This window comes from Ascaphus truei, chromosome 18, assembly GCF_040206685.1.
Source record: "Ascaphus truei isolate aAscTru1 chromosome 18, aAscTru1.hap1, whole genome shotgun sequence".
Taxonomy (NCBI): Eukaryota; Metazoa; Chordata; class Amphibia; order Anura; family Ascaphidae; genus Ascaphus; species Ascaphus truei.
In genome coordinates, this window is record NC_134500.1 from 8,771,332 (window position 1) to 8,791,928 (window position 20,597).

Consider the following 20,597-nt stretch of genomic DNA (forward strand, 5'->3'; position numbering starts at 1 on the left):
TTGGCGCAGCCGGAGAGGCTGCAGGGGACGCATTACTCCGTGCAGTCTGACGCGTTTCTTTGTGTCTTGGCGCAGCCGGAGAGGCTGCAGGGGACGCATTATTCCGTGCAGTCTGACATCTGGAGCATGGGATTGTCACTGGTGGAAATGGCCATCGGACGTTACCCCATCCCCCCTCCCGAGGGCAAGGAGCTGGACCTGATGTTTGGCGGCTCTCAGCATGGGGACCCTGCCCCCGCGGAGCTCTCTCCTCGCCCGCGGCCCCCCGGACGCCCCATGAACTGTGAGTCTCACCAGGGAAGGGCGGGTTTCCTGGTCTGTAACCGCTCTTCATGACGGGGGGATTATAGTGCTGCGGGGATTATAATATCTACCAGCAACGGGATTACCTGTAACTACAGCATTTCCCACTGCATTTAAAGTATTACAAATGGTATTAAATAGGAAGTGTGAACAGGTGTGCACCCGGCACTTGTAAATGTCACAAAAGTGATTTAGTGCTTAATGTGCCTAAAAGGAATAGAGCATCATATGGCAAATGCTCAAAAAAGTGCAGTCAAAAACTGTGAATACAGTGCAAATATGTGCAAAATGATGAAGACCCCTTTGTCTTCGCTCTACCCTCTAAAGACCCTCTTTCAGGGTCTCGTGCAACAATACAATACAGGAGGGAGCGCTGGCAGAGGGCCCCAAATAAACAATACCATGTGCTGTGCAGAAAAAGTGCAGAAAAGCAACATGAAGGTCGCGCCTCACAGGGGATGGTGGCATCTCCAGTCACAGGGGACGGTGGGCATCTCCAGTCACAGGGGACGTGGGCATCTCCAGTCACAGGGGACGTGGGCATCTCCAGTCACAGGGGACGGTGGGCATCTCCAGTCACAGGGGACGGTGGGCATCTCCAGTCACAGGGGACGGTGGGCATCTCCAGTCACAGGGGACGGTGGGCATCTCCAGTCACGGGACGGTGGGCATCTCCAGTCACAGGGGACGGTGGGCATCTCCAGTCACAGGGGATGTGGGCATCTCCAGTCACAGGGGACGGTGGGCATCTCCAGTCACAGGGGACGGTGGGCATCTCCAGTCACAGGGGACGTGGGCATCTCCAGTCACAGGGGACGGTGGGCATCTCCAGTCACAGGGGACGGTGGGCATCTCCAGTCACAGGGGACGGTGGGCATCTCCAGTCACAGGGGACGGTGGGCATCTCCAGTCACAGGGGACGGTGGGCATCTCCAGTCACAGGGGACGGTGGGCATCTCCAGTCACAGGGGACGTGGGCATCTCCAGTCACAGGGGACATGGGCATCTCCAGTCACAGGTGCGGGCTCCCACTCACAGGGGACGGTGGGCATCTCCAGTCACAGGGGACGGTGGGCATCTCCAGTCACAGGGGACGGTGGGCATCTCCAGTCACAGGGGACGGTGGGCATCTCCAGTCACAGGGGACGGTGGGCATCTCCAGTCACAGGGGACGGTGGGCATCTCCAGTCACAGGGGACATGGGCATCTCCAGTCACAGGGGACGTGGGCATCTCCAGTCACAGGGGACGTGGGCATCTCCAGTCACAGGGGACGTGGGCATCTCCAGTCACAGGGGACGTGGGCATCTCAAGTCACAGGTGCGGGCTCCCAGTCACAGGTACGGGCTCCCAGTCACAGGTGCGGGCTCCCAGTCACAGGTACGGGCTCCCGGTGTGACGCCTCTTCCAACGCGGTGTCGTAGTCACATGTGGATAAGAGAAATGATTGCGGGATAGTGCAGGTTGTAAAACAGTGTGTTGGCAGCATAGACAGACGTCTGAATCACAGTCACATTTCCAACCTGACAAACGGGCATTGTACGAAAGCGGGTGCCGATCCGGGGGTCCTGCTGGTATCCTGGGGGTCTCTGAGGCAACACCTGTTGCTTCTGATGGGGAGCTGGTGCGCAGAGGTGTCCCCCCCGAACGCTCCGGTGTTACGGACCCTCCTCCCGTCCACTCGATACAGCCGGCGTGATGACGCTGACACGCAAACTCCCAGCAGGCGCTCCGCTCCAGCCCAACGCGTTTCACTCGTGGCGAAGCGATAACCACATGTGACTGCGACACAGAGTTGGAAGAGGCGTCACGCTGGGAGCCCGCACCGGTGACTGGAGGTACCGACCGTTCCCGGTGAGATGGGACCTCCATGTTGGTTTTGTGCACAGCACATGGTATTGTTTGCGTCGCCCTGCCAGCGCTCCCGCCTGTGCTGTATTAAACAGGGAGATATGACGGTGTAATGATGTGCTTAATGTGCTGAGAAATATAAACGCCGCGTGTAGATACGAGGCCTTGTACACTTCTATTCTGCTAAATATTCTCATTATTTAATGTTTTATTCCAGCCGGCGGACCTGACAGCCGCCCCCCCATGGCAATTTTTGAGCTGCTGGATTATATTGTGAATGAGGTATTTTTATCCCCTGCGCGTGACACATACTCCACGCGCGTCACACTCCCTGCAACCTGCGCGCGCGCCGCACACTCCCTGCGTGCGCCGCACACTCCCTGCAACCTGCGCGCACCATACACCATGCGCGTCACACTCCCTGCACACACACCACACTCTCCCTGCGCACGTCACACACTCCCTGCAACCTGCATGCGCCATACACCATGCGCATCACACTCCCTGCACGCATCATGCTCCATGCGCGTCACGCACCATACACCATGCGCGTCACTCTCTGTGCGCACTGCACACACTCCCTGCAATCTGCATGCACCATACTCTCCCTGTGCGCACCGCACACCCCTGCAACCACCATACTCCATGCGCGTCACACACTCCCTGTGCGCACAGCACACTCCCTGCACCGTCTGGTCGCACACTCCCTGCACACTGTCTTGTGTGTCGCACACTCCCTGCACGCTGTCTTGTGTATCGCACAGTCCCTGCACGCTGTCCTTCTCTTTGCAGCCTCCTCCCAAGTTGCCCGTCGGAGTGTTTGGAGACGAGTTCGAGGACTTTGTGAATAAATGGTGAGTATAATCGGAAGGTGAAAAAACGAAAAATAATGTCATGTAGAATAGCGCGCAGAGCGGTAGAATAGCACGGAGAGGTAGAATAGCGCGCCGAGCGGTAGAATAGCGCGCCGAGCGGTAGAATAGCGCGCCGAGCGGTAGAATAGCGCTAAGACGTTAGTGAGGAGGACGCTGCGCAGTTGGTGTATGACGTGATATCTGGGGCATTGAAGCCGGTTCTGGGCGAGTAAGTCGCGGGTTTTGGATCCTCGCTGTTCTGTGTATAGTGCGAGGTTTCTGTCGGCTTATTCGTGTTATTATTTTATTCCCCATAACCCAATTGTGGCGGTTCTGTTACAAGGTCCCGGCTAGCACTGCAAGTCCTTCCAGCAGCAGAGGGGTTAAGCTTTCCTGGGTATCGGGACATCGGATCTCGCACTCCCTGCTGCCCAATATCTGCACATCTTCCTCTGGGAACAATTGGCGCAGAACGGGAGCGCCGGATCCCTGCGCGGAGTCTGCCTCCTGCTGGTCACACGACACATTACACTGCGCCTTCTCACGTTTTAGCGAGAGCCGCGTTTCTCTGTGGTCATCACGCCCGGCTTATGTATGTTTATTGTGCTGATGCGAGGCCGGGTACACAACACTTCGCACATTTGTCAAACATTACAAACGCAATACAGTATATACAATAAACTGCAGGGGTGTCCGACTCCAGTTCTCAAGAGCTACCAACAGGTCAGGTTTTCAGGATATCCCTGCTTCAGCACAGGTGGCTCAGTCTTCGACTGGTGATTGAGCCACCTGTGCTGAAGCAGGGATATCCTTAACCTGACCTGTTGGTGGCCCCTGAGGACTGGAGTTGGCCACCCCTGATATAGGTTGCATGTTTAATGCAAAAAAAACTATGAAAAAAACCGGTAGGAGATTTAAGTCGGAACCGAAAGGTAAAGAAGACGGATTAAAACAATACGGCGTAGTGTTATCGCGACATAGTGTTATCGCGACGTAAAGTGTTATCGCAAATGAAGGCTAATGGCGTCCCTGTGGGAATGGGAGTGTTCAGGGGAAATAAGACCACGCCTTTTGCTCTTGTTTTCCAGTCTGGTGAAGAACCCAGCGGACAGAGCAGACTTGAAACAGCTCATGGTAAGACCCCCCCCCCCCCCAAACGCAGTCCCTAAACACCCCCCCCCCCCTCAAACCTGAAGCTTCCGCAGTGACGCAGAGAAGTTGCGTGCAGCACACATGCAGATAAGGGTGCTGGGGAGTACAACACCCCAAATGCACTGGGTGGGGAGTCCTGTCTCTTATTATTTATACTGTATCGCTGGGGGGCTCTACTCTCCAGTTCTGAAGCCCCACCAACAGGTCAGGTTTTCAGGATATCCCATCTTCAGCACAGGTGGCTCAGTCAAAGACTGAGCCTCTGATTGAGCCACCTGTGCTGAAGAAGGGACTGATTGAGCTATCTGGGCTGAAGCAGGGACTTATTGAGTTGTGCGGTTATGGGCAGACATGCAGCCACCTCCAGGTGAGATCCTGGGAGCACATTTCCAGCTCTCGGGCTCTGCGCAGGGGGCGGAGAATCGAATCTGCGTTGAATCACCGTGCGGTTGAGCAGCTGATGCACAGGGAGGTAGAGTGACATACCTGAGGTCACGGGGGCTTCAGATGTGAGGGGAACGCACAGGATTGGACGAGGGAAGGATACCATGATACTCTCATAGCCAAATTGCAGGGGGGGGAGGGGGTGTATATGAGGCACAGGGAGATAAAGGGGATTTGACCCCACACAGTCCGTGGAAGTCTCTGGGGATGGGATTGAATGCACAAAACATCGTAAACGCTGCACCACACCTACTTATGCCAGAGATCGCGACGTAGCTGGCAGTGACAGGGTTAACTAATTGCTTTCTCTTTTTCTTCCTCTCCATTCCTTCACCTCTTTCCCCCCCCCTACGTTTCACCTCCTCTTCTCCCCCCCCCTCCCATCCACCTCTTCTCCCCCCCCCTCCCATCCACCTCCTCTTCCCCCCCCTCCCTTTCACCTCCTCTCCCCCCCCCTCCCTTTCACCTCCTCTCCCCCCCCCTCCCTTTCACCTCCTCTCCCCCCCCTCCCTTCCACCTCCTCTCCCCCCCTCCCTTCCACCTCCTCTTCCCCCCCTCCCTTCCACCTCCTCTTCCCCCCCTCCCTTTCACCTCCTCTTCCCCCCCTCCCTTTCACCTCCTCTTCCCCCCTCCATTTCACCTCCTCTTCCCCCCTCCCTTTCACCTCCTCTTCCCCCCCCTTTCACCTCCTCTTCCCCCCCCCTCCCTTTCACCTCCTCTTCCCCCCCCTCCCTTTCACCTCCTCTTCCCCCCCCTCCCTTTCACCTCCTCTTCCCCCCCTTTCACCGCCTCCCCCCCCCCTTTCACCTCCTCCCCCCCCCTTTCACCTCCTCTTTCCCCCCCCCTCCCTTTCACCTCCTCTTTCCCCCCCCCCTCCCTTTCACCTCCTCTTTCCCCCCCTCCCTTTCACCTCCTCTTCCCCCCCCTCCTTTTCACCTCCTCTTCCCCCCCCTTTCACCTCCTCTTTCCCCCCCCTCCCTTTCACCTCCTCTTCCCCCCCCTTTCACCGCCTCCCCCCCCCTCCCTTTCACCTCCTCCCTTTCACCTCCTCTAACCCCCTTTCCCTTCCCCCCTTTCACCTCCTCTTCCCCCCCTCCCTTTCACCTCCTCTTCCCTCCCCCCTCCCTTTCACCTCCTCTTCCCCCCCCCTCCCTCCCTTTCACCTCCCCCTCCCTCCCTTTCACCTCCTCTTCCCTCCCCCCTCCCTTCACCTCCTCTTCCCTCCCCCCCAGGTTCACAGCTTCATTAAGACAGCCGAGTTGGAGGAGGTAGATTTTGCCGGCTGGCTATGCGCCACCATGGGCCTCAAACAGCCCAGCACCCCGACCCATGCAGCCGTGGTGTGAGAGCGCGATGCCGGCCCGGCAGAGAACGCCACCGCCGTATCCTGCCGCCCTGCGGAGGCGGAAAGAGGAATCTCTGCAGAACGTGCCAAAAACAAACCGCCTCTTTCCACCCCCCGTAACCCTTCTCTTGCAGGAGGTCCCTGTGCTGCACTGGATCCATGGGGAATGGATCTCTTCTCCGCGCCCTGCCGCCTCCTCCTCCCCTGATGGATCCCTGCTCTGATCCCGCGATGCTCTGCGGTACCCGCAATGCTTTCAGCGCAGGATACGCGAGTTTGATCTTTGGGAGATCCCGCGTTGGACCAAATCGAACGGACTGTGATTATATTGAGGAGGCGGCGTGTAAGTGATTGACGCCATAAAGACATTTCTCCCTAATTATAAAGTGTAACCAAGAAAGGTGGGAAGGGGAAAGGCCGCGACCCCCCGGCCTGCGTTACAATCAGTTATAAAACGGTTAGAAGAGATTTAACTTCAGTTTCTTTCCTATCCCTGGTTTTAACCTAACAAACCTGTCACTGTAATTAGTTCACTTTGATCCTACACCGGTTTGCACCTTTTTGAAGAGTAAGGTTCCCGCGTAGACCCTTAGGGGAGAGACGCGTGTGGCGTAGAAGCCGGGGAGGGGCGGGTGTATTCTCAGCGGGCGGCAAACCCCGCATCTAAAGCCATAAAGTCGCCCGCTTGAGAAAAACGCCCGCTGTGGGGGGAGAAACTTTACTCCAGGAGTGGCCAACTCCAGGCCTCAAGGGTCACGAGCAAGTCAGGTGACTGACTGAGCCACCTGTGCTGAAACAGGGATATCCTAAAAACCTGACCTGTTGGTACCCCCTTGAGGCCTGCTGTTGGCTACTCATTTATACTCTTTATATTCTTCTCTGCTGGAGCGTTAAGAGTTTTGCGGCCGGGCACCTTTCGCGCGCAGTAATATTATTATACGGCACGACGGGGCCGGTCTGCCGTCCGCAAGAAAAGTGCAATGCCTCAATAAAAAAAAGTTTCAAATAGATTCCGGGCGGCTGGTAAAATGAGTTATCCCCCCCCCCCCCCCTCCGCAGGGCGCTTCAGCACAGAAGGGATTGGGTAACCAGCTCTGCGGCCTCCTGTCTGGGCCGCTTCCCTCGCTCCGATTCCTATTTATTTAATATTGTTAACGTAACGTGCTGTGCGAGCGCTGGATCCTCTCGCTGGACAAGGGCCCCCGTGTCTGTTCTGTCGTGTTTTTTTGGCCTTTAAACTCCTCTGGAGAGGGGGTGCGAGGGTCACCCCCAAGCAGGAATCCCTCACGTCAGACGCTTGTGCCTTTTTTAGTCTCTGAACCTTGTACCTTTTTCACCCCTCGAGTTGTATTATCTTTGATTCTAATAAATATGTTATGAAGAACCTCGCCTGCGTCCTTCCGCCGCTCGCAGTGATCAGTGCGCACGGGTAAATATCCACACAGAAACTTTATTCACATTCCACAGGTTGTTTGCAAGCTGTGGGGATTCAGTGCTGGGACGCTGGGCCCTTTGCTACATGGTTTTAATGTGCTTCATCTCTTGGGAGCTCGATAAAAACTACTAACAGGAAGGAAAGGGAAACCAGTTATTTCTAATACAATGAAAACGAAAAAGCTCTCCCGCGGCTTGTGTGGTCAGTCGCCCCTGCTGCTTGTGCTATAGACCAGGGGGGCTCAACTCCAGTCCTCAAGACCCCCCCAACAGGTCTGGTTTTCAGGATATCCCAGCTTCAGCACAGGTGGCTCAATCAGCCACCTGTGCTGAAGCCCCTGCATGTCCTGTCCCCCCCCTTTATATCTGACCTGTGGGGGGGCTTGAAAGCCGGAGAGGAGCACCCTGCTGTATAGACTCAGGGAGTCATGTGTTCACTGCAACATTGCAGGTTTAATAAATTAAAACTATGTGCATTGTTTGATGTGCTTTCTGCCAGTCTCTCTATCCTGGCGATCCAGGGGTGGTGCCCGTGTGACGCTGCAGGCTCCACAAACACCTTTGCCAAAGAATTGGTTCCAGAGTTTTTACATGCCGTCAATGAAAGCAAAGCAAGGCCAGCAAGAGGAAACGCGCCCGCTCCTCGCGCCAATTATTCGGAAAAGATCCCATTGCGGTTAGAACACCAGTGCTAGCGACGGACAATATTTACTCGCGGCGTGTTGCAATCGGAGGCTAGTTTCACTTCTCTGGGGCTAAACCTGCAATGCAGCTTTAAAGGGGCAATCCAAGGGGGCAGATTTATTTTAAAAGTTTTTTTTAAAAACATAGAATTGAAGCCGTGGGCCTCCGGAGCTGAACCCCGTTAATTTCAGCTCCGGGGACCCCCTGTTTCCTGAGATACTTACCTCTGAACTAGGTGCTGGTAGCTGCTCTGGCTCAGCAAGCGGGGCTTTCAAGTTTGAAGCTCCCGCGTCACATGGGCCAATAGGAAGCCGCGCCAATGATGCCACAGCTTCCTATTGGCCGGGAAATCTCAAGAGCAGACATATTGTGAACCTTGGTAGTCGAGGAGAGCGGCTCCCGGCACCTAATTCCCAGGTAAGTATCTCCAGAAGCAAGGGGTCCCCAGAGCCGAAATCAACAGGGTTCAGCCCCAGAGACCCCCTGCTCATACCCTATAGATCAACAAAATGTCATTCCCAAAAACATTTTCCGGCTTGGATTGCCTCTATAAACTTCTGCCGTACAAATTAATAAGCCCCTAAAGAATGAGCCTTCCCCATGTGCACCCCACGGCTCCGCAATCAGCTAACGGGTTCAGAGCTGCACCCAGAGGCCTGGAACTAGTCCAATTCTCACAGTCCCTCTGCACTTTCCTGCCACTGAAGTTCCACTCGGTAGTACGACCCGGAATGGCAACATGGATCATCTCCGGAGGTGTCTAGGTGTCCGAATCCTCCTCTTCCTCCAGCTCTTCCTGTTCCTGACTGTACTCCCCGGTGCTGAGCTGCAGCTCTGTCTGATTAATTACAGCCTCGTTATCCACCAGCAGCTCGTCCTACGGAGGAATGGGGAGAAACCCGCAGAAATGAGAGATTGTTCCTTTCCCTTCCCACTCGTCATTGCAGATCCCTCCAGCTATTTTCTATTGTGGCAAAATATTATTGTTAAGTAAAATGTTCTAGTGAAAGGTAAAAATGGCTGCAGTTTTCCAAAACCTGCGGTCTAACTCGGCCTTCCTCCCTGCCACGGCCACGCTGCTGCCACTGCAACGCTGCAACCCCTGCAGAGCTGTCCTCAATTTGCACGAGAATTTTAATATCACAATAAAAAAAGATTGGTGTACTGTATATGACTTAATATGCATAAGAGCAGGGGTGAGCCACCTGTGATATCCCCCAATACCTGGCCTTTTGGTGGCCACCTCTACATTAGAGTGTAAGCACTTTGGAGCAGAGATGGCCTTTCTCCTAATGATCCCTTGTTGCAAATGTCACACCCTGAATGATGAAACTGTCTGTATTCTCACACCGAGGCGTGCTACATACATATGGGAGGTGCCGGGGCGTGTGGACCAGGCTCTTGCAGAATGTCTTGGGAAACAGATGTGCCAATGACTGCTCTGCTTGCCAAAGCTACACTCCATAAAGCCTCGCATAGCTCAATACAATGCATTATGGGGAGTGACTTCGGAAAGCCGTTCTGCAGCAGCAGACTTCCCCCCCCCCCCTCCTGCCCCTGTGGTGCACCACTGTAGGTAGGTTACATTTTTTCAACCCCTGTGCATGGTCAGTATGAATGATACAATTCATATCGTTGTACTTTTCAGCAATCTAGATCAGGGGTGGCCAACTCCAGTCCTCATGGACCACCATGTCTGCTTCAGCACAGGTGGCGGAGTCATGGACTGGCTAAGCCACCCGTCCTGAAGCAGGGATATCCTGAACACCGGATCTGCTGGTGGCCCTTGAGTACTGGAGTTGGCCACCCCTGATGTAGAACAAGACCACTTTGCAATGGTAGAGAAAGTGTTACGTGGATCAGGGCTTTCACGTGATTGCAAGCTCTGAAATGGGTCTGGAGCTTTAAACTAGCAGAACACAGAGGTCACTCACCTCCTGCGGCGCCTCAGTGGGAGACAGCGGTTCCTCCTCCTCCTCTCTGGAGTTTATCATGGACTGAAGGGCCAGCTCCTCTACCTGGGACAGAAAATAAGATGGTGACCATGTGCACGGGAAGGAGAGGACCAGGCACACTGGTGACAAAACATCTCTCTGGTGACATTGGAGACCACAAGGGGAAACTGAGGAACCCTCAAAATGTTTATCTGATGGTCCACGAACATATATCCTATTTATACCACCGCACAGCTGGCAAAGAAGAGGCGGGTGATCAGGACAGTGACGACACCCAGCGCTGCTTGGGGCCAGACACAACGGGGGTCAGGTTTGAACAGAGAGAAAGAATTAGGATCTTATCAGGTCTCAGAACAGGTGCTTTTAATCGGTCATTAATGTATAGATTTGTTGACACTATATAGATCCGTCAGATTTGGGTAGATGCTTGGGACCGCTCCCCTCCCTTCACTGCGGAAGCAGACGTCAGAACATGACCACTAATAATCAGTTCCCTGGCTCAGCAAAAAATGTTTCATTATTACATTATCATTGCCGTTACACACTTGAGCAGGTTTCAATAGCTTCTTTATCCTGGGCCATGCTGTAAACGCGGTGTGACACGGCAGTGTTAAGGCAGGTGTGCGCAAACTTAGGGGCGCTAGATTTTCAGGGGGGGGGTGTGGCCGTTATAGAGGTCCTGCGCTCTCCCCCAGGCCTCTATAACAGTTACCTTCCCGCGACGCTTCGTCATGGTAATCGTAGGGGCCACATGATGTTACATTACCATGGCAACGTGACGTCACATGACCCCGCAAGTCATTTGACGCAGGAGGAGGGGGGGGGGGTGTGTGTGTGCAAGGCACCGAGGAGAGCAGGTAAGGGTGCGCACGGGGAAAAAGTGCGCACCCCTGCGTTAAGGGATCCATGTTAAAGGGATAAGAGACCAAGTACACTCACTGTGAATGCTCATTTGCATGTCATTACCCAGAATCCCTGGCTGCAGTGGGAGCATTGTATGCTAAGAGATAATGGGGAAAGGCAGGTTTCAGGACCTGAGATGTGACTGTGATCAGAACGGTTTGATATATTATTTTTTGTGTATAGTTATGTATGTATGTATGTATGTGTGTGTATATATATATATATACACACACACACACACATATCACGTGTACGTTTCTCCCTGTGCAGCTTTAGGACCCTCTGGCAGTTAAAATGTTAAGTCGGGCAGTGACCTATGACCCCCCCCCCTTGCCCTCTGACCTTTAACCTGTTGAGCTGGTCGTGCAGAGCCGCTTTGACCTTGAGCAGAGTCGCCTCCTCCTTCTTCAGCTCCTGCAGGCGGCTAAGCATCCTGCGCCCGGCTCCGGGTCACCGCATCACCCGACAACCCGGCGCAGACCGCTCAGGATCCCTTCCTCGGCGACACGGCGCGTCATCACGTCGCGCGGAATCCCGTGACGCACTCCACCACGTGCCTCAGTGTGACGCTGGAGCGGCCATGTTAACTTTGGGCAGACTACAAAGGAGACAAGGGCCCAGGAGGAGGAGGTTGTACTGGGGGCTGACACCAGGGTTGGGGGGTTAGCACATGGAAAACAGATGCCATTACTATCCTTTAATTGGGTATCTGACTTCTACATCATGAGCTCGTAGCCCAAAGTAAAGATGGCTGCCTTAAACCCACGTGGGCACTTTGTGCCCCAGAGAGGACCCATGTCAGGAGCTGTATAGCATGGTCACTCACGGTAATATATCTGGATCCAACCAGCAATCGTAACATGCAGCACTTTGATGATTCAATGCTAATATTGAACAATACTGAACACGCTCCTCACCCCTACCACACGCAGCACTTATCATCTGAGATCTGACTCCAAAAGACTGTTCATGGTCCCAAGGCTCAACAAAGTATCCGGCCGCTCCTACTTCTCTTACCGTGCACCCCAAAACTGGAACAGTCTACCGGAGACTGTCACATCCACCACCAGTTTAAGTTCTTTCAAATCTAAGGCTGTCTCACAATTTAATCTGGTCTGTAACTGTTACATACGCCTATAATATATATTTTCTTTAACTGTGCATGCAATGTCTTGTATATAATGTATACCCTGTTCATTTATGTAACTGTATTTGTAACCATGTATTATTTGTCTTAACTCGGTGCCCAGGACATACTTGAAAACGAGAGGTAACTCAATGTATTACTTCCTGGTAAAATATTTTATAAATAAAATAAATTTCCCCCAAATCTATTAATCGGACACATAAATTAGGTTCTGTAAGAGGTTACAATTTCACTACTAAAAAAGGCAGCGGTTGTTTGGTCCCTTCTTATCCCCAACTGAGGCGGTTTGCTCAAGTTGTGTATTCTGTAGCTGCATTTACTAGGTTAACTAAATATAGAGGGAATAAAATAACGGTCATTTGAAGATGATGTGACTGTAGACCAGGGATGGGCAACTCTAGTCCTCAAGTGCCAATAGGTCAGACTTGAAAGATTTCTCTGCTTCAGCACTGGCGGCTCAATCAAAATGACAGACATCGGTGCTGAAACAAGAATAACCTTACCTCTTGGTGGCACTTTAGACCAGGGGTGCGCAACGCCAGCCATTCCTGTTTAATATAATAACTAGGCCCTGGAGGAACCGTTACAGAAATGTATGCATCCCACCTTTATTTTTACATTTCGATACCCAGACAGGCGTTCATTTATATTGTAAATACTGGAGAAAAAGTATATTTATCAACCAATACAGCCATGGATACCGAGACACAACTGCAGATTGATGTAAACATTTTTTTCTTCTCCCAGTTGATTTATTTGGTGCAGACTTCAATACCAACCCCTATAAAGCTTAAGCACAAACCTGCATTTATTTGAGAGGATATTTAATAAGGTCAAGTGCAGGGGGCTTATCTTCCCATACAATCTGTTAAGACCCTTTACCATCTTGCATGAGAGTAGTGGCTTACTGATAGTGGCAGCAGATTGTGAATTTCCACTAAATATTTTTGTTTTGTAGCTGCACTTAGTAGCCACAGCTCCTGAAACCTACTTATTTTGATTTGGGTACTTGCAATAGAATTTTTGGACAAAGCAGATTACTCGTATAAACCCTGCTCATGTACACCAGCCCATAGCATTTACAATCTGATTTTGGTGTCTGTGGCAGAGGGAGAAAGTGACATGTCCCAGATCACAAGCAAGTTCATCAAGTAGAAGACATCAAGCTTGTACATAGCAGGAAAAAAAAAAAACACAGCCACATGTAGTCTTACAGCAGCTTGTCACATTTACATGTAGGAACTGTGTGCCCAAGCCATTTGCTTGAGAGCGCAACAGCTTGGAGACTAAACCACTACCAGGTTCCTGTCCATTATGCTACAGCATGAATAACAAAGCTGTGGGCCTGTGACAAACACGTGTAAGATGTGAAGTTACATGACGGCACATGCACTGGGGGAATGCCCATTTAAAAAAAAAAAAATACAAAAAAAAGCACAAAGCAGATGTATGTAGTTTTAAACAGATTTTATTGGGAGTAAATCCAAAGTGCTGGCCATGGACAACCAGTTAATCCACACTTCAGGCTAATAACTTGGCTTTCTTCTTTTCTTTGGCTTTTATCTGTTGAAAGAGGGGAAAAAAAAAAAAGTTATTAAATAGTACGTTCAGAATTTCTTTTCTGGCAGTCTTATGCCCAAATTAAATCCTTTCGTGGCGTGAGGTCGCCATCTTGGCATTTCACCATCAAAACCAGAGCCGCAAAATGGATCTCAGCCGCCGGTTATCTAGAGCAGGGGCTCAACTCCAATCCCTGAGACCCAACAGGTCAGGTATCCAGGATATTCCAGCTTTAGCACAGGTGTCTCAGTCAGACTGCACCACCTGTGCTGAAGCAGTGATATCCTGACAACCTGACCTGTTGGTGGCCCTTGAGGACTGGCGTCGGCCATCCCTGCTCTAGCTGGAAGTGGGAACTCTATTCTGATACCAGACATTATCCATGAAGGTTTGCCAATGAGCTGGGACACAGACAACTTTCCTGTGAACTGGCTATATTAACCCCATCTCTGCCAGATGGACCGGCAATGCACTCCCCTGCTGCCCTCATGACTGTTCGCGGCAGCGTGTTGTCACTTGGTACTTACGTTCTCAGCTTGACGCAGGATCGTGTTGCGTCTCACGGTCTTTGCATACGGGTTCAGCCTCATCATGATTCTCAAATTCTTCAGTGGGTTCTTCTTCAGTTCCCTGCGCTTAACCTTTTTACTGTGTGATGAAAGCAAAGAAATGTTGGCAATTAGTCAAAATAAAGTTTAGACTGATTGTTCATATTAATCCTCAAAGAGATCCCAGAGATCCCTGGATCTTTACTGTTGAAGCAAACGGTCAGAACTTCCACTGAAGTCACGGGGTTTCAGAAACACGGACCATGAAGCGGAACTCATCACTCGTGTGTGCGATATAGGACGTAGGATATAGGGAGAGGGTGTTTTACAGCAATGGTAAAGGCTTTACTTTAAAAAAAAAAAGATATTGTTTACAGCCGGGGGGCTCACCTCCCGTCCTCAAGCACCACCCAAAATGCCAGGCTTTCAGGATATCCCAGCTTCAGCACAGGTGGCTGAGTGCAAGACAGCCTCTGATTAAGCCACCAGTGCCCAAGTAGGGATATCCTGAAAACCTGACCTGTTGGGAGGGGAGTGGCTTGAGGACGGAGTTGAGCACCCCTGCGTTAAAAGTAAGATGCATTTCCTCCAGGCAGTTTCACTTTATTTCCCTGGAGTCGGCCTGTCAGTCTTTAATACCTGTATGCATGATATTTATATAGTGCAAACAATGTACACAGCACCTCACAAACATGAGAATACAATATGTATAATACCTGTATGCATGATATTTATATAGTGCAAACAATGTACACAGCACCTCACAAACATGAGAATACAATATGTATAATACCTGTATGCATGATATTTATATAGTGCAAACAATGTACACAGCACCTCACAAACATGAGAATACATGGAAAAATACAATATGTATAATACTTGACTTTAAAGTGCATTATCTGTGCTGAATACATGTATGAGCTCCAGAACCAGGGCAGCATGTGAAAAGACCCGAGGATAGGTATTACATAAGAACTTACATTGGCGCACGGAGAGCCTTCTGGATTTCTTGGCTCTTTAGGATTCTGCTTAGATCTGTGTTTGTCATCTTGTGCATTGGGAGGCTGCAAAAAAACCCAGAACATTTGTATTCCATAAGTATTCCTTCATAAAAAAACATTAACGCACGCAATAGGAGCAAAGGCCAATCAAGCCATGGAGAATTAAGTGTTAAGCTAGGGAACTTGAGCAATAGGAAAATGTGAGACTGCAGATCAGAACTTCCACTGAGATCATTCGTTTCAGAAACACGGACCAGAAGTGAAACTCATCATGCAAGTCAGAATCTCACCTCCAACACCCCATTATGTAGGCAATTTGTGCTTTAATTCTTAGGTAGAACATGATGACCTTGCTCCCCGAGATTACCAACCGTATGTCCCATTGTAACTTGGATCAGAGAACAATGTTGCCACGGTATCACATCTCCAGCTAATCACACCAGACAGTGAAGCCTGTTATAACTGTGCCACTTACTATACAGAAACAGGTCATGTGCTGTGACCTTCGGATGGTCACCCTATGTGCTTTATGCAGCAAGCATTAGGTGCACTCACTTGTAATCGGCTTTCAGGGTGGCAGATTTGCGCCAAGTTCCGTAGAGGTCGTCCAGCTTGCGGAAGGCACTTTCTGTCCAGATGCAGAAGCGTCCAACATGGCCGCCGGGGGCCAACCTCAGAAGGTTCAGTTTGTTCACATTGAGGAGTGTGATACCTAAGTTAAATGAGACAGATTCCCATTAGGATCTGCTGAAGTGCACACTGACGCAGTCTTGTACCCTTTAGCAATAACAGCTATGAACCAACAAGGGATTGCAAGGCTTCTTCAGGCATAAGTAGCAAGAGAACCACCCCCGTGTAAAACTTCCCGTTGCAAGGAAACTGCTAATGTACGGAACGTCAGACTCTGCACCGCATTTTCTACAGAGCAACTATTTTATTTATTGCATTATGAGGTCAGAACTTCCACTGAGATCACAGGTTTCAGAAACACGGACCAATGAAGCGGAAAATCATCATTCCTGACGGGGACGATTACACAGGTGCATAACGCATCATTCCTAACGGGACGATTACACAGGTGCATAACGCATCATTCCTGACGGGACGGTTACACAGGTGCATAACGCATCATTCCTGACGGGACGATTACACAGGTGCATAATGCATCATTACCTGGAATATTTCTGAAAGCTTTGATGATGCCGTTGTCTTCGTTGAAGATGATGCAGGGTCCTTTGCGCTGGATACGACGACGGTTTCTCATTTTACCTTTGCCAGCGCGCATACGCTGGGAGGCGTACACCTGCAGCAAACGAGTTATTAGATCAGAAGTAGACAAAGCTTTTTCACCAGGCCAGAAACTGTTAAAAACAGACACCTACAGTGTTACTTCTGTAAACAAGTTACAGAAACATTTAAATGTAAAGCTATACAGGACAAGTTCCCCTCCCCCTCATTTTTATACACAATGACTGAGACCCTCACAGCCCCCCCAATTTTTTTTTATAGTGACCCCTACCCAGCAACATTTATAAGGGTACTTGTGTATATGCATTATCCAACCGCTATTGTACTGCGCTACAGAATATGTTGGCACATTATATAAATGCAAATTCTCCCCCCAGGACCATAAGTCATTCGTTACTACATTTTCAGGTTGCTCACCTTCTTGATGTCATTCCAAGCTTTCAGCTTTTTCAGCAGCAGAACAGCTTCCTTTGTTTTCTTGTAACCTTCAACTTTGTCTTCAACAACCAGGGGAACCTCTGGTATCTCCTCGATACGGTGACCTGAACACAGCAATATGAATCCCCATTAAGATGTACAGGTGCAGACCGCACAGTAATATTACCCGCAATGTCCACATTGTAAGAGCTGCCTGCAACACCTTGCAAGTCCTTATGGTAGTCCAGTGGACTCACTGTTAAATAGTCATTAAAGCAATTCAGAATTTTTATCAGGACTCTGCTGTATTGAACGTTGGATTATAGAAAGTCAGAGTGCGGATCAGAACTTCCACTGAGATCATTAGTTTCAGAAACACGGACCAGAAGTGAAACTCATCATGTAACAGCTGCACATCAGTGACCTTTCTCCAGTGTGTGGTACTGCTTGAATGATGGAGCTGTGTGTTAAACAGAAGCCCCCTACACAAACTTTCAATACGAGACTTTGCCAAGTATTCAGCATGGGTAAGTTTTTAGAATTACCTTTAGACATGATGAGCGCAGGAAGGGCAGAAGCCGCCAACGCAGAGCAGATCGCGTAACGCTTCTGGGTCGTATTGACTCTACGATGCCAGCGCCTCCAGGTCTTGGTTGGGGCAAACATACGCCCTCCACGACACATCTACAGCTCAGGTTAAAGGATACAACATTCATTTGTATGCATGTTTTTTTTACACAGTGCAGACCTGCAGTTCTTTGTACTGCCAGCGCAGCAGTTAGTCTGAAACACTACACAAAAGCCGGTACTCCTGTGATCTTGCTCAGAGGTTAGATTTTTCGTCAGCCATCCACACCAGCTTACTGACAGTAGGCAACTGTCGCTTAGCGCAGAGTAAGACGCAAATTACGACATCACTGCAAGTCATTACGAAGCATGTTTTATATCGGACCAAAGGATACATTTCCGAAGGCCCCCTGGCCAGAGCGGTGTGTTCCGCCTCCGCGAACGCGGGGAATACGGGCAACAGCCCTACCAGTTCCCCATGATTCGGCGCTAGTCTGATGCCCTGAAACAAAGCACGTGCTATATTAAGACAAAAGGTTTCATTCCTTATGCTAATAATGACATTTACACATTGAGCTGACTGAAGATCAGAACTTCCATTCATATCATCAGTTTCAGAAACACGGACCAATGAAGTGGAACTCATCATATATGGACAAGACTTTTAATGACTCCATTACTAAAATCTCTAATCCCAACCAGGGAAGATTCATTTAACACATCATGCTATAGGATTGGAATTGAACAAATTCAATTATTTTACTGTTCATGTTCAGATTATTTATATGTAAGCAGCAAAGTCTGCTAACTTTTGACCATTGCATTCTGTTAATGCTTTGAAAATAGTTATTTAAATCTATTTAGAAGGCTTTGACTCATCGCTGGGATTAACAAGTTATTTTCCGGTAGCCTAGCTCCTGCAGTGCCTTTCTGCCATCTTCACCACAAGTGACATCACTTTACCAACTCAAGGCTTCCAACGTGCAAATTATCTTACATTAAAAAATTAAAGGGGGTATTAAATGTAGTAGTCTGCATGCAATTCTGCCACGAGACAGATTGTTCTATTTTAGGATCTTTCCACTAATGGTTGCAGACCAAGTGGTTTGCCCTTTAATACTGTAAGTGCTTTACAGGGCCCAACTACAAATGAACCGAAACAATGATTCCCAATGGCGTCCTCACCAGCAAGCTCGCTCACGGCATACGGTTGCCTGCTATTCTTGCGCAGGTTGGTATGCACAAAGTTGACGATATCAGGGCGTATAGGTGCCTTGAACACCGCGGGCATGGTGACATTTTTGCCCGACGTCTCCCCCTTTTCGGAGTACACCGATATCAAAGGACGAGCACAGGCCTGCGGGGGGAGGGGAGACAAAATAACAGGATAAATACTCCGCAACTAAGCCATTTGTAAATTTACCAGCCGGTTTAACAGTGTTACATAGGAAGCTCAGTCTCAAATTGTCGTCACCCCCTTGGTGTTAGCTTAATGACAGCAGGCAACTGTCGCTTAACACTGGGTAAGACGCAAATTACACCATCATTGCAAGTCACTGTTCCCCATAAATGAAGGGCACTCAATCTGGAAGGTTTAGGAATACGGGTAAAATTGGACAATGTAGTAATCTGATAATACATGCATATATGGATCACTACCCCATTAAAAATCCACCCCCCACCCAGTGCAAGTGCTGTAAATCTTCCTAGCTCACTGGGGCCATAGCCTGAGTGCAGAGGAGCTGAAATAACTCAGATCGCTAAAAGGGAATGCAATCTGATTTGTATGCCCACTTCCCTGGTATAGATGGTAGGAAGCAGGTGTGTTAATAGCAGCCGCGCGCTACACGTGGGAGGCTCCGTCCGTGCCGCTGCCCTGAACTCGTTACCACCAAGGAGAGCTTCTGCACCCTTTTGATTTTGTATTGGTTATAAAAGGCGACTGACAATTGTCCCTTTCTATACGACTGTTTAAAGCGTCCCATCCCAGAATTCCTCTAACGGACCACTTTGATCAAATCTATGTCGGGGTGTATTACTGGAATTACATGATAAACCAGTGTTGCATCAAAAATCTTATTTGGGGTACTGATACCATATTTTTGTAAAAATGTACATATGTAAAAATATTAACTAAGCAAACAGAATTTTTTTTTATTAAATGTTATTTTTTCTAAATTAGATGGTTGTGTTATTTTGGGTAATGTGGCTTATTCTGACAATTTGGATGCCATTAGTACATTGCAGTTATTCCTTCTTGCACAGCAATTAGATTGGTGAAGCCTCATGTTTTACTTGACTTGCCATATGATCTGCTAGGCCCAGGGTACGCCACAAATTAGCTTTTTTTAAATTACTAAATACATGGCTACTCCTGCTGCTTATTTAATTTTTGCTTGATGCACTATTCCTAATTAGTGTCATTGTGTAATGGGGTTCCCTAGAAAAGGGCCGTGATGCCAGTATTACATGTATAATCTATTAAAGCATTGCTAACTTGGGCAAAAGAAATACAATTAAAGTTCTCATCTCCACTATAAACTTTCCTGTTAAATATAAGGACGTTTTAACACTTCATTTCCAGAGAAAAACAAACGTAATCCTGCAGAGCGGCCTCATGTTCTAGACCTGAAAATCAGGAGGCCGGGGATACGCGGCCCGGTCCCGGTGTGTGTCGTGGCTGCCGGCGCCCCGTGCCCTGCTCTCCCTCGCGGAGACCCGTGTCCTGCCCCGGGCCTCTCACCATGCTCCCCGCCTCCCATCCGGGAGTCCCGTGCTCTCCCCCCCCGGAGCTCCCTGCCCGGGCCTCTCACCATGCTCCCGGCTCCTCGCTGCTGCTTCACGATGGCGGCCACAGAAGGAAAAGGAAGTGAGGGCCGCGGCGCGCCCGCTATATCCCTCCGACACCGGGTGGGGGGAGGGGGAGGAGGAGCGAGTTAATACTCCTCGTACAGCACCAAAATCCGGATCCAAAAAACCCGCCGGGGTCCCGCAGGCAAGATCTGACAGGAACTTACCGCGGGGAGCGGGGATGAGGTGCGGAAAACCGCGCAGAACCGGCGGGGACTACTTTCCGCGCGTAGGGATTCACGCGAGATATTTCTGCAAGGGTGGCGGATCACGCTGGGACTATTTCCTGCGCGGAGGGATCCGCAAGAAGCTCTGCAAAACTACTGATGACG

General features: G+C 50.1%; 3 protein-coding genes and 7 non-coding genes across 11 annotated transcripts in view; 1 reads left to right on the top strand and 9 right to left on the bottom strand.

The window, feature by feature from the left end:
* MAP2K1 (mitogen-activated protein kinase kinase 1) overlaps positions 1-7,332 on the top strand; it is a 33,767-nt gene extending 26,435 nt beyond the window's left edge. The window contains exons 7-11 of the mRNA XM_075575370.1: positions 76-283; positions 2,371-2,435; positions 2,946-3,007; positions 4,096-4,141; positions 5,836-7,332. Of these exons, the coding sequence (XP_075431485.1) occupies positions 76-283; positions 2,371-2,435; positions 2,946-3,007; positions 4,096-4,141; positions 5,836-5,949 (495 nt within the window). The 3' untranslated portion in view covers positions 5,950-7,332. The remainder of the gene's footprint in view (positions 1-75; positions 284-2,370; positions 2,436-2,945; positions 3,008-4,095; positions 4,142-5,835) is intronic.
* Positions 7,333-7,378: 46 nt separating this feature from the next.
* SNAPC5 (small nuclear RNA activating complex polypeptide 5) lies at positions 7,379-11,455 on the bottom strand. The gene is made up of 3 exons (XM_075575373.1): positions 11,267-11,455; positions 10,001-10,084; positions 7,379-8,943 (listed from the first exon to the last, which is right to left on the bottom strand). The coding sequence occupies exons 1-3, from the start codon at positions 11,354-11,356 to the stop codon at positions 8,827-8,829; spliced, it is 291 nt and encodes a 96-aa protein (XP_075431488.1). The 5' UTR covers positions 11,357-11,455; the 3' UTR covers positions 7,379-8,826.
* A 2,068-nt stretch (positions 11,456-13,523) lies between these two features.
* RPL4 (ribosomal protein L4) lies at positions 13,524-20,381 on the bottom strand. 2 transcript variants are annotated; one of them, XM_075575381.1, is made up of 10 exons: positions 20,229-20,381; positions 18,601-18,772; positions 17,811-17,917; positions 17,394-17,532; positions 16,849-16,973; positions 16,357-16,486; positions 15,739-15,895; positions 15,163-15,246; positions 14,159-14,279; positions 13,524-13,634 (listed from the first exon to the last, which is right to left on the bottom strand). In XM_075575381.1, exons 1-10 carry the CDS (start codon positions 20,229-20,231, stop codon positions 13,593-13,595), a joined length of 1,080 nt encoding a protein of 359 aa, XP_075431496.1. In that variant the 5' UTR covers positions 20,232-20,381; the 3' UTR covers positions 13,524-13,592. The 2 variants fall into 2 exon arrangements, with proteins under 2 accessions (XP_075431496.1, XP_075431497.1); XM_075575382.1 differs by lacking the exon at positions 20,229-20,381 and adding an exon at positions 20,159-20,179.
* On the bottom strand, positions 14,396-14,465 carry LOC142469366 (small nucleolar RNA SNORD18). Its single transcript, XR_012789047.1, has one exon. It is a non-coding gene; the product is annotated as a small nucleolar RNA SNORD18 (small nucleolar RNA).
* LOC142469363 (small nucleolar RNA SNORD18) lies at positions 15,393-15,461 on the bottom strand. Its single transcript, XR_012789044.1, has one exon. It is a non-coding gene; the product is annotated as a small nucleolar RNA SNORD18 (small nucleolar RNA).
* LOC142469365 (small nucleolar RNA SNORD18) lies at positions 16,134-16,205 on the bottom strand. The gene has a single exon (XR_012789046.1). It is a non-coding gene; the product is annotated as a small nucleolar RNA SNORD18 (small nucleolar RNA).
* On the bottom strand, positions 17,187-17,255 carry LOC142469364 (small nucleolar RNA SNORD18). Its single transcript, XR_012789045.1, has one exon. It is a non-coding gene; the product is annotated as a small nucleolar RNA SNORD18 (small nucleolar RNA).
* Positions 17,669-17,770, bottom strand: LOC142469367 (small nucleolar RNA SNORD16). Its single transcript, XR_012789048.1, has one exon. It is a non-coding gene; the product is annotated as a small nucleolar RNA SNORD16 (small nucleolar RNA).
* Positions 17,999-18,069, bottom strand: LOC142469362 (small nucleolar RNA SNORD18). Its single transcript, XR_012789043.1, has one exon. It is a non-coding gene; the product is annotated as a small nucleolar RNA SNORD18 (small nucleolar RNA).
* Positions 18,866-18,966, bottom strand: LOC142469368 (small nucleolar RNA SNORD16). The gene has a single exon (XR_012789049.1). It is a non-coding gene; the product is annotated as a small nucleolar RNA SNORD16 (small nucleolar RNA).
* Positions 20,382-20,597: the final 216 nt, after the last annotated feature.